The following is a 12,528-nucleotide window of genomic DNA, read 5'->3' as shown; positions in this document are numbered from 1 at the left end:
AGAAGGAAAAGGAACTGGTCAAGGTCATCTTGTGTTATACCGCATCCTAACAGAACTTTCGAACAGCCGGATGCAAACACGAATATGTGGGGGTGCATGGGTGCACACATGCAAAATATTTGCCTTAGGGGGTTTTCCATGTGTTGTGGCAGAGTACAGAGGGGAAAACTACACACTAAAGTACACTGACCAAAATTATAAACACAACACTTGTTTTTGTCCCCATTTTTCATGAGCCGAACTCAAAGATCTAAGACTTTTTCTATGTACACAAAAGACCTATTTCTCTCAAATATTGTCTAAATCTGTGTCAGTGAGCACTTCACCTTTGGCGAGATAATCCATCCAGCTCACAGATGGGGCATATCAACATGCTGATTAGACAGCATGATTACTGCACCACTCTAAAATATGCAGTTTTACTGTATTTGGGAGGTCCGAAAACCGGTTAGGGTTCTACCAATAGCGGTCACACCAGATACTGACTGGTTTTCGGACCTGGGGTCTCATTTATAAAACTGTGCGTAGAATTCTTACTAAAAGTGTACGTACGCCCAAAAGCCTAAAATGGCATACGCTCACAAAAAATCAGATTTATAAAACCGTGCGTACGCACACCTGTACGCAATGTTCCCTTTATAAATCACAGATTACCCACAAGTGTGCGTACGTGAATCAGCATTGTACCCTAATCTAATCATAATCTACGCCAAATCGAATACATTATGTACACCAATACTTAGCAGATATCTTACCAACTATTTTATAAAGACTTACTAATGATGCAACTTCTGATTAGTAATGCAAGTTATAAAGCATTTACTAACTGTTAGTTAAGGCTGTTGCGTGACCTAATCTAAAGTGTTAACTATCTATGCCTTATTAAACATTTATAAGTTATTTATTAAGGTATTCTTGTCCATTCTCGAACCTCACATTCACAAAGGCTGAACATACGTTTCTCAAAAGGAAACAGACACAACACAATGTGATACACAAAATTACTATTTTATTGAAGTAATGTCAGGCATGTGTCTTAGCGTTGACTTATTATAAAGTGTTACCGATTTATGTCATGATTTATAAACGTACTGTCTACTGACTGATTATAGGAAATGTGTGCATCACATTGTTCTTCCAATAATAAAACATTGTTGGGAAGTGATGATCTCTCTCTTTCTCTCTCTCAATTTCCTTTTGTCTAACTTTATTTCTCTCCCCTCCCCCCAGCTCTCTCAATCTCTTAAAGGAGCTGAATTGTGCTTTAGGAAAAAAAGAGGAAGATAAAACTGCTTGACTGTGACTTTTTAGTCTATGATCACAGTTCAACAACTGCTACAGAGACGCATGGATAGACAGATACATGGGAACAGTCAAAGGTATGTTCATTTATGAGAATATCAGAAGTACATTAGTGGTGAGATGTTTCTGTTACCCTGCTTCTTTAGTAAGGTATGTCTCCAGTTTTATAGTCAACATACTAGTCAGCGCTTTAACAAAACCTTCAGCTAAGGTCCTTTTCTACACGGCTCCTATATCTTTACATAACAAAGATATATTCAGGTTTACATATTTCTTTCTATTAATTTTGTTGAGCTAAATACCTCTAAAACATCCGGCTTCTTTCAAGTAAACATTTCTACATCTAGTTTGATGCTACTATTAATATAGTTGTCATGCCGTGCCACGTGTGACACCCACAGGTGGGGAGGTGGGAGGGTTGGGGAGTTTTCTACTGTTAGTCATCAGAAGGGCTGCATTTATCATGTTATCTCTCTTTCCCTCCCTATCTATCCCCATACTGTACAGTATGGGGATAGATAGGGAGGGAAAGAGAGAGAAGAGGGAGACAAAAGAAAAAGTGTGAAAGAAACAGAGATATGGAGAAGAGGGAGAATAGTGGGAGAGAGATGAGTAACCCTAAATAACACCTCAGAGAGAGATAGATGAGAGAGATAGATGAGAGAGATAGATGAGATAGATAGATGAGAGAGATAGCTGAGAGATAGCTGAGAGAGATAGATGAGAGAGATAGATGAGAGAGATAGATGAGAGAGATAGTGACATGGATATTGACTCCATACTGTTGAAATGATGATTACGGATTTATCTGATTGAAAATGAAACTCCTGAATCACCCCTTTAACTATTGTTCTATATTACTGGAAACCATATGTTAAGCTGTTGACTGATTATTATTATTATCACTAAACAATAGAAGATATTGAGCCTGAGTGTGAGATCTGGGTGACAGAGGCTGAGGAGTGAGGGAGAAGGCCACCTGGAGGCAGGCATCGTCCTTCGCAGGCTGAGGCGTGAGCTAGAAGTCAAGATGCACTGTTTTTGGCCCCACGCCTAGGATCTTATCTGTGGCCGCCTGCACAAGGTCAGCACTAGCCCTAAGTAGGGAGGATTTACAACAAGCCTCATTGTGTAAGCAGTGTGAGCAGCCTCATCGTAATTGTGGGTTACAGAACCTGTTTAAAGAGAAACACTTATTATTGTCACCCAGCAGCAAAATGTACATCTCCAAATTTAAGCAAGGTCTAAGGCACCAAAGCTAAGTTATGAGTGAAATCTGAAACCCCCAGAACGAGTGACCAATTGTGTTATGAGTAAGATATGAGACCATCTGTAAATACCAATAGTACACGAGAATAGGTGGGCACATAAACCAGTATATAAGTGCATGCCCAGGGGGTGAAGATCAGGTGATCCCGGGATCAGATCACGTTTATTGGGATTTTTGTTTTCTTGAAGACCAGTATACACTTTGCATCAAACTTTGTTGAGTTCCAGTGCCGTTTTTTGAACTTCGAAGATTGACTGAAGACATTTTACACAACAATAGATGAGAGAGCTACAGTAGATGAGAGAGAGAGAGAGAGAGAGAGAGAGAGAGAGAGAGAGAGAGAGAGAGAGAGAGAGAGAGAGAGAGCACAAGGAGGATGTGATCACACACCACAGTGGTCAGTGTCATTTACTAAGAAGCAGGGTGGAAGTCACTTATTGGCATTGTGAGAACTTTGCAATACCACAAACATTTGTGTGGGCGTGCTATTATTGCTTAAATATTCTCTACAACAGTTCATAAGGTCTGGCCTCTTTTCCTGCACTTGGATATACTGTACATCCTGCGACCCTGCAACATGAACTGCTGAGGGGCAGTTCTATGGGCGTATGTGAAGCCCTCTGTGACATGCTTGCGTGTAAAAAGGGCTATACAAATACATTTGATTTGATGTGTAGGTGTGTCGGTGGGTCGGTGTGTCGGTGTGTCGGTGGGTCGGTGGGTCGGTGTGTCGGTGGGTCGGTGGGTCGGTGTGTCGGTGTGTTGGCACTGTAGCCAGCCTGCACCACCCTCTCTTTGTATTCAGCTGAGAGAACATGGAGTCAGGTGGCTGAGCGGTGAGGGAATCGGGCTAGTAATCCGAAGGTTGCCAGTTCGATTCCCGGTCATGCCAACTGACTTTGTGTCCTTCACCCTGCTTGCTTCGGGGGAATGTCCCTGTACTTACTGTATGTCGCTCTGGATAAGAGCGTCTGCTAAATGACTAAATGTAAATGTAATGTAATGTAACATGCTGCATGGGCTCTCAGTGAGAACTGAAGACCTCAGGAATAATCCTATAATTCCAGTTCAATGTGTTGTGACATTTCTGTTTATTTTACCCAAACATTTATGTAAAATGTAAAGATATTGATATTTTTTATCTTGGGTGTCAAGAGACAGATGAGATGACTGCTAAATCATCCCAGAATGATCCGGATCTTCTGTGCTGGTCAGTAGGGAGAGTTTCCCCCTGGCTCACTCTGCCTTGGTCTCCCCAGAAACAGTGCCTCTCCTCTGGGTGGCTTGTGGTTTGGTGCTCTCGGTTCTGGGCCTGGCTTGTGGACAGGATGTCTGCGGAGCCCACAAGAGCACAGAAGAACACGGTAACCCTCACTATCAACCACAACACACACATCACACACAAAACAAACACACATCACACACAGAACACACACACATCACACACAGAACACACACATCAGACACAGGCCTTAATCTAAGATGGCCACAGTCGAAGCTAACAGCTAAACCTGAATCTTCTGCCAGCTCAGTACCTAGACCTGTCCCCTCTGTCACTGCAGTGTCCCCTGTGTTGGAGTCCCTGAAATGCCACAATGACTACCAGAGCCGGCTCAACTGCAGCTGGACGACCCCTAACACAAGCACCCTCACAGGCCTCACCCTCCACCACTGGGCCAGCTACAAGGACAGCTGTGACCTGAAGTAAGAGTGGAGGGAGGGAGGATAGAAGAGAGGGAGGGGTGGAAGGAGGGAGGGAGGGAGGGGTGGAAGGAGGGAGGGAGGGGTGGAAGGAGGGAGGTAGGATAGAAGAGAGGGAGGGGTGTTAGGAGGGAGGGAGGGGTGGAAGGAGGGAGGGAGGGGTGGAAGGAGGGAGGGAGGATAGAAGAGAGGGAGGGGTGGAAGGAGGGAGGGAGGGGTGGAAAAAAGGAGTGGAGGGAGAGAGGGAGGGAAATGCAGGGTATAACTAAAACGATTTGGCTCTCTCCTCTCTCTCCCCCTTGTCTCTCTCTCAGTAAGTCTCTGTGCCAGCCGTACAGGGAGATATGGACCTCCAGTGGCCAGAGGACCGTCCATTGTTCGAAGACGCTTGTGTTCGGAGCCCATATTAACCACGCCTTCTTCTTCAAGCCCTCTGGGGCCCTGGCCACGCCCCCACGCATACCCCTCTCCCAGCACGGTGAGTCCTGCTGCTCTTCCTCTCATGGTGGGGTCACATTCAACACCAGCTCAATTTGAAACAGTTTAGAAGTCAGTTTTCAAGGTTGTAAAGCAAAGTGATCCATTATTGTGAAGGCTGTACTGTGAGCCCTGTGTCTGTGAGCCCTGTGTCTGTGAGCCCTGTGTCTGTGAGCCCTGTGTCTGTGAGCCCTGTGTCTGTGGGCTCTGTGTCTGTGGGCCACTTCCTGAACCCTTTCCCACATATCTGCAGCGTTCATGTGTGTGGGCATGCGTGTGTGTGTTGCAGTGAGAGCGCGTGCACCAGCGGAGCTCTCAGAGCAGGCTGAGGAGGGAGGGAGTCGGCTGCTCCACTGGGCCAGCCCCTACCCCCCCCCATCCCCCCTGGCCTCCAGCCTTCGCTACCAGCTGAGTTACAGGACCCAGCAGCAGGACTGGACGGTAAGAACTCTACCGTCATGCTGGCCATGTTAGAGACACAGCCCTCGTCTCCTTCTCTCTCCCCTCTCTCACCCCTCTCTCCCCTCTCTCACCCTTCGTCTCCCTCTCTCACCCTCTGTCTCCTCTCCCTCCCCTCTCCTGCAGGTTGTGGAGGTCTCTAACACCCATCTGAGGCTGAACGCTACGTCGCAGCAGCCTGGCTGCCGGTACGAGGCCAGGGTGCGAGCGCGCGGGGGCGTGGGCAGTGTGGAGTGAGTGGAGCCCCCTGGTGGTGTGGCAGACCACAGAGGGTGAGAGCTTACTCTCCTCACATGTGACAGACACACAGCCCTGTGGGTGGAACATCTCTACATGATTATTTAAAATGTTTGATATCACAATGCAGCGAGCCTTTTGTCAAGATCAAAAATAAGGTACAATAATACTCCTTTTAATTATTGGTGTTAATAATCTCTCTCTGTCTTTCTCCCCTTGCCCCACTCCCTCTATTCCTCTTTCCATCCTCCCTCCCCCCTCCTCTCTCCCTCCCCTCCTCTGCCTCCCTCCCTCTCCCCGCCCCGCCCCCCTCCTCTGCCTCCCTTCCTCTCCCCGCCCCCCTCCTCTGCCTCCCTCCCTCTCCCGCCCCCCAGGGCCCTGGGGGCTGGGCTGTGTGATGGAGACAGACAGTGTGGTGAAGTGTAGCTGGAGGCTGAGCAGGGATCTGGCTCAGGCCAGCACCTACCGGCTGTCCTGCAGACACAAAGACACCAGCCAGTGAGTCTAGTCTCTGCAGTCTCCGAAAGAGAGAGAGAGAGAGAGAGAGAGAGAGAGAGAGAGAGAGAGAGAGAGAGAGGGAGGGAGGGAGGGAGTGGGGGAAGTGAGGGAAGGGAAGTGGTGGGCGGAAGTGGGGGAGGGGGCGGGGAGGGAGGGGGCGGGGGAGAGAAGAGGAAATCTGATGCTGATAACAGTTCCAGAAAAGGAGATCTCTCACTGTTACCTTGACACACATAAAGTAGTGGCTTGTCCAAGGCAGAGAACATGAGAAAGCGAGAAACAGACTGATAGAGTGAGAATGAGTCACAGATGGAGGTTCACAGTCACCAGTGTCCTTTTAGTTTCTATCTGTGCTTCCCTTTTAACTTATTATCTACTCATACCTCCATTATTTTATCTCTCCACTCTCCATTTCTCCATTATTATCACTCTCTCTCTTCCTCCCCCCCCCCCCCCTCTCTCTCTCTCTCTCTCTCTCTCTCTCAGAGTGCGGTACTGTGTTAACTCCACGGTCCAGGATGAACCAGGAGAGTCAGAGCTGCGGTTCAGCTGTCTCATATCTGCCTCTGACCTTGAGCATCTTTACGTGGAGCTGCTGCCTTCTCACAACACCAAGGAGTTTCAGTCTAGCACTACCAGTTAGTCACCCTCCCTCCCTCCCACACACACACACACAATCACTTTCTTCCTTGTTGACTGACTCTTTATTGTGTGCCAGTGATGTCACCTAATGGAACACTTTAGTATTACATGTCAGTCTGATTCTCTACTCACACTAAAACTCCAACATTGTTTTCTTTGGCCCAGTTTGTCTTGACCCTCCCAGAGAAGTGAGAGTGAAGGAGGATGGAGAGAACTGGCAGCTGACATGGTCTGCTTCCCCGTCTGCCAGCACTGTCACTCCCTCCTATCAGGTGCGCTACTATCCGGCTGGAGCGCAGGTGAGACAGTGACAAAGCAATTATTTGTGGATCAGCCCACATGAGAACCACTATGGATACATTGGTATGAAGTTCTGGAATTCTGTGCATGATGACTCCTACCCCTCCTTCCTCTCCTCCACTCTCCCATCTCATCCTCTACTTCCTCCTACTCTCCTTCCACCTATTCCTCCTTCTCCTCTTCTTCTCCTCTTTCCATCCATCCCTCCCTCCCTCCTCCTCCCTCCCCTCCCTCCTCCTCCCTCCCTCCTTCTCCTCCCCTCTCTCCTCCTCCCTCCCTCCCCTCCTTCCTCCTCCTCCTCCTCCCTCCCTCCCTTCCCTCTTCCTCCTCCCCTCCCTCCTCCTCACTCCCTCCTCCTCGTCCCCTCTCTCCTCCTCCCTCTTCCTCCCTCCCTCCCTCCCCTCCCTCCTCCTCCTCCTCCCCTCTCTCCTCCTCTCTCTCCTCCTCCTCCTCCCCTCTCTCCTCCTCCTCCTCCTCCCTCCCTCCCTCCCTCCCTCCCTCCCTCCCTCCCTCCCTCCCTCCCTCCCTCCCTCCCTCCCTCCCTCCCTCCCTCCCTCCCTCCTCCTCCCCCTCTCTCCTCCTCTCTCTCCTCTCCTGCTTCTTCAGCATGTGATCAGAGACTTCAACGTCTCCCAGGGGTCTCTGTCTGCCAGCGTCCTGGGGAGCTCCCTGCTGCCCTCCCGCCCCTATGTGGCCCAGGTCCGGGTCCAGGTGCTCCCTGACCACAGCTCCTACCAAGGCCCTCCCTCCGAGTGGTCAGCCTTGGCCACTTGGACCTCAAAGCCAGGTGACCTTTCACCCCTGAAGCTAACTACGTAGCAGCAGAACTAGTGGCTCTTTGTGCTGTACAGCGTTAACTGTTGTAGTGGACGTGGACGAAAAGATACAACACAGAAGATCAGGGAGCTGCACGCACAAAGAGCCGTTCTGTTTTGAGTCGATCTTAGTTTCAGACTTCTAAGTCTAAGTGCAACCAAACTCTGATCCTAGCTGGGAACTTCCAGACTGCATAATGTAGTGTCATTACATCATCCTCAATAAATGTTTCATATCAGACTTTTATTATTTATTGAAAGCCTGTGTTATTGTTTCCTCTGTGCGTCTCTTTAAAGCCCTGTGCTCTTTCAGTGATGTTGAAACATATTAAAAACATAATCATCATAATTATCATAATCTTCATAATCCACCACACGTGGGTTGGGTCTTCCAGCGCTGTCTCACAAGCTTGTCAAATGAGATTTGAAGTATTCCTGCAGCCTGTGTGACCTGTGTGTCCTGACAGCTTCCTTCTCAGCGCCGGCGCTGTACAGCTGCGTGGCCGTCTGCGCCGCCGCTATCTTCCTGCTCTGCTTCTTCTCCATACCAGCCTGCTACAAGTGAGTGTGTTTACAAATGTGTGTGTTATGAGTGTGTGTGCATGTGTAAGTCGGTGTGTGTTGTGTGTGAGTGTATACTTGTATGCCAGCATGCATGTGTGTGTGTCCATGATCTTAGTTGAGGTGTTTTGTCCGCAGGCGGATGGTGATGTGGGAGGGCTCCCTCCCCTCTCCTGTGAAGAGCAAAGTGCTCTCTGACATCGTGGGGGGGAATGTGAAGGTAACGGTTCTGTTCCATCCTGTTCCAGTCAGTACCACTCTGTTGTGTTTGCTTCTGTTGTGCTGTGTTGACCTGGTGGTGTGTGCTCTCTACAGAACTATCCTGGTGGGCTCTCCTTGCCCCAAGGTTCCAGATGTAGGGTTCTCAGCCACACCACAGAGAGCCTAGACCTCAGTCTGTGTTCCACCTGGTGAGCCTGCACACCCTCACACACACACACACACACACACACACGAGCATGCATACACACTCTCACACACATGAGCATGAATACACACCCTCACACACACACACACACGAGCATGCATACACACCCTCACACACACACACACACGAGCATGCATACACACCCTTACACACACACGAGCATGCATACACACCCTCACACACACACACACATGAGCATGCATACACACACTCTCACACACACACAAGCATGCATACACACTCACACATAGTTCTTTGTTGAGTGTGTCATTAACCCTGGGGTGTTCTGGTGCAGCTCCATGTCTGACTTGCAGAGCCTGGATGTGGATGGCACATCCACATCCAGGATGTGGATGCACCCCCTCCCTGCGGCCCCCGTCCTGCTGGTGCAGACGCCTGACTGCAGTGGACACAGCTTCAGCGGACCCTACATCTTCTTCTCCAGCACAGCAGCTGTCTCTCCAGGCCCCCGCAGGGCAGCCAATCGCCTCTCCACCACCTCCACCCCCTGCTCCTCCGCCCTGCACCCCCCCGGGGGCGAGAGCTGCTACGTGGTCCTGCCCCAACCTCGCCTCTCCTGCTCCTTAGAGGGACTCGCTCGCCACGGCAACGACGCGGACGGTTGGTGCGGTAACCACGTCAACAGCAGTCCGGCTGAGACACGTCCCGGCTCAGAGCTCCTCCAGCCCCCCCTCCCCGACGAAGCACCCCCGCCTACACCCCCATGTCCCCCCCCCTGCCCCCCACCACCCTGCCCCCCCCCACCCTGCCCCCCACCACCCTGCCCCCCATCACCCTGCCCCCCACCACCCTGCAGCCACCACCCTACCCCCCATCACCCTACCCTCCACCAACCTGCCCCCCACCACCCGCCTCCACACCTCAGGGTACTTACTCCCTCAGGATGTTGGGGGCAACTGGGCCAGCCTGCAGTCCCCTGGGTGGCCTACAGGGGGCGCTGTGTCTCTGGCAGAGGTGCAGGTGGAGCAGAAGCCTCTCTAGTCTCTGGCCAATTTGGGATGTTGGCCTTTGTGTAACTGCCGGGTGCTTGAAAGGTTTTTGTTTGTACATCAGTAGAGTTAGTTAATACAGAGTCTTAATTTGCGTTAAGGTCGTTCGAACTTACCACATAAAATGTTTAGTTGTTAAATGTTTCTGTTCAGTGACAACGTACAAAGTACAAGGACTGCACCGGTGCGCTCCCTGCTCTGACCAGCAGGTGGCAGCAGTGTCACAGCGTCTTCTGACACAAATGACTTGAATTATTTTTAAAGGATGGAACTCAGAGATGCAGAGAAATATTAGTATTTATGTTTTTATTGTCGCTTTAGCAGAGTGTTGTATTGTTTATTGATGATTGATTGTTATGTTTGTTTTAAATCTCAATCGCTATTTGATTTTATATCTATCATAGATGTTTTAAGAATGTGTTGGATTTTCACTTCTTTGCAAATTATATTCAAATAAATTAAGTTTTCCTACGTGCATTGTTTTCTTACTGTATCTTTGTATATTTTACCTATCACAGTTCATAATCTGCACAGTATATGTGACAGAATCATGAACATGTGTTTCAGATTGTCTTGATGTTTATACAATGCAAAGTCTAGTGAAGAAACTAAATATACAGTAAATATATATCTTAGTGTCTTTGGCTTGTTATCTAGGATATTAATATCCTCTCTGCGAAGCATCCCGAAGCTCTGACTGTGACATCTGGAGAGAGAGCGAAACAGCTGTGCTCACACACACACACCACCTCCACTCATGACACCCCTGTGGCAACACACACACACACACTCTCTCCTCTCACACACACACACACACACACACACACTCTCTCTCTCACACACACACACACACACACACACACACATGCACAAACACAACCACAGCCAGAGATGGCAAAAGTACAAACATCCTTCACTCAAATAGAAGTACAGATACAATCATGTTTACGTAAAAAGATTTTGGTAAAAGTTGCAAGTACTGACTACACTTTTTCACTCAAGTTAAAGTAAAGAAGTGTGGGCTCTGACATGTACTTGAGTAAAAATGAGACATTACTACTACCTGTTTTAGTGTCACACTGGTAACTGGACCTCACATTATATTAATGCAAAAAGACACTATAGACCTCACAGAGTTAGAGAGAGAGAGAGAGAGAGAGAGAGAGAGAGAGAGAGAGAGAGAGAGAGAGAGAGAGAGGGAGAGAGAGAGAGAGAGGGAGAGAGAGAGAGAGAGAGAGAGAAAGGGAGATTGAAAGGCAGAAAGGGAGAGAGAGAAAGAGAGAGAGAGAGGGAGAGACAGGGTACTGTATATGTTCTCTGTGTAGAGAACACAATGGAGGAATTCCAGGCATGCTGATACAGACTTCCTGTGTTTTCGGCCCATCTCAAGGTACAACTTCCTGTCCTCCGGGTCCAGGGCTGAGTGTCCCTGAGGGCTGCCGGGTCGTTCTGACCCTAAACGTGTCCACAAAGCATTACTGGCCTTCACCAACCAGAAGGTAGAGAGTGGTGATTCATATTTTCCCAGCATTCCAGGCTGGTTCAGATGCTGTGCGCTAAAAACACCCCATTCCTCAGCTTCCTCGTCACCATGACAATGCTGTTGTTCCTGAGGGGGGGGGGGGGGGACCCGGAGACAGAGACAAGCAAACACACAAAGAGAGAGAAACAACTGTGTTGACTGGGACTGTGGGTGTGTGTGTGTGTGCACACCCTGTGTGTGTGTGTGTGTGCATCATGTCCCGTCCTGTGGACAGTATGTCCCGTCCTGTGTACAGTATGTCCCGTCCTGTGTACAGTATGTCCCTGTCCTGTGTACAGTATGTCCCGTCCTGTGGACAGTATGTCCCGTCCTGTGTACAGTATGTCCTGGTATGTCCCTGTCCTTTGTCGTAAATAAGAACAGGAAAATAAAAGTGTGGAAGGTGTAGCGCCACACGGCCACACGATCAAAGCCTTGATGATATCAACAGAGCTGCCTCCTGCTATGACCTCTGACCTCTGACCCCAGCGCCACCGCACCACTCTAGATCCTCACAGTCTTGCCCCACCCGACTGTGCGTACCTACTACATTTCATATGCCGTTTCTAACCTCTACTGTACATTATCACACTCCACTACATAAGAAGCTTTCCTGCAGGTTCACACAGATATAATGAAAGGGTTGTCATGGAGTCGTTACACTAAAGTACAGAACCCTTCTTACAGCTCCTAAACCAGCCCAAACATGAGATTAAAAGTTAAAAGTGCTGAAACTCCTGATCTGAAATATTCCATGAAGCACGCCCATCACAAGGATGTGTACCTCCACACAGGTCTTCAGATCAGCGCCGTGAAGAACACACACGTCTAGTCTGCATCTCTGCATCAACATCACCACTCTGCTCTACAACACAGGCTTTCAGGGAGAGTTTGGCTTAATGAGCTTTCCTCTAATGACTGTGCTGGGAAGCAGGTTGAAGCAGGGATCATGTGCAACACTTGGAAATGGAACAGAGGAGGATTTAAATATGGTTTTAAATCAGACTAGTGAAGGAAACTCTCCTCATTCATGTTAGCAGACAGAGGCGGATACCTGACTGCAGTCTAGAGTGTTTTGTAGGTTTCCACGGAGACTGGAACATGGCATAGTCCTCCAATTAAGTTAAAACAATTTCTATCTTTCTGTTGCTTTTCTCACTTTCTTTCTCAGTTTCTCTCCTTTTCTTTTCTCCCTCTCAACCCCCCCCCCCCTTTCTTTATCTGAGTCCCTCTCTCTCTTTATCACACACACACACACACACACATACACACCCATTCCACACCCATTGAGGAAGAAATCAAGCCTG

The 12,528-nt window shown here is 48.9% G+C and overlaps 2 protein-coding genes across 2 annotated transcripts in view; both read left to right on the top strand.

Moving 5' to 3' along the window:
• si:dkey-110g7.8 (GTPase IMAP family member 8) overlaps nt 1-12,528 on the top strand; it is a 65,380-nt gene that overhangs the window by 20,043 nt on the left and 32,809 nt on the right. The gene's annotated exons all lie outside the window — the stretch shown is intronic.
• The window catches only part of csf2rb (colony stimulating factor 2 receptor subunit beta), a 21,873-nt gene continuing 14,476 nt past the window's right edge, over nt 5,132-12,528 (top strand). Inside the window, exons 1-10 of the mRNA XM_067232773.1 lie at nt 5,132-5,191; nt 5,336-5,481; nt 5,821-5,944; nt 6,431-6,582; nt 6,752-6,885; nt 7,493-7,673; nt 8,169-8,262; nt 8,401-8,482; nt 8,578-8,672; nt 8,985-9,415. Coding sequence (XP_067088874.1) covers nt 5,844-5,944; nt 6,431-6,582; nt 6,752-6,885; nt 7,493-7,673; nt 8,169-8,262; nt 8,401-8,482; nt 8,578-8,672; nt 8,985-9,415 — 1,270 coding nt within the window. The 5' untranslated portion in view covers nt 5,132-5,191; nt 5,336-5,481; nt 5,821-5,843. The remainder of the gene's footprint in view (nt 5,192-5,335; nt 5,482-5,820; nt 5,945-6,430; nt 6,583-6,751; nt 6,886-7,492; nt 7,674-8,168; nt 8,263-8,400; nt 8,483-8,577; nt 8,673-8,984; nt 9,416-12,528) is intronic.

The sequence above is a fragment of the Osmerus mordax genome, chromosome 3, assembly GCF_038355195.1.
Source record: "Osmerus mordax isolate fOsmMor3 chromosome 3, fOsmMor3.pri, whole genome shotgun sequence".
NCBI classification, from domain to species: domain Eukaryota; kingdom Metazoa; phylum Chordata; class Actinopteri; order Osmeriformes; family Osmeridae; genus Osmerus; species Osmerus mordax.
The sequence above is the reverse complement of the archived record's forward strand: the minus strand, read 5'-3'. Positions and strand labels throughout refer to the sequence as shown.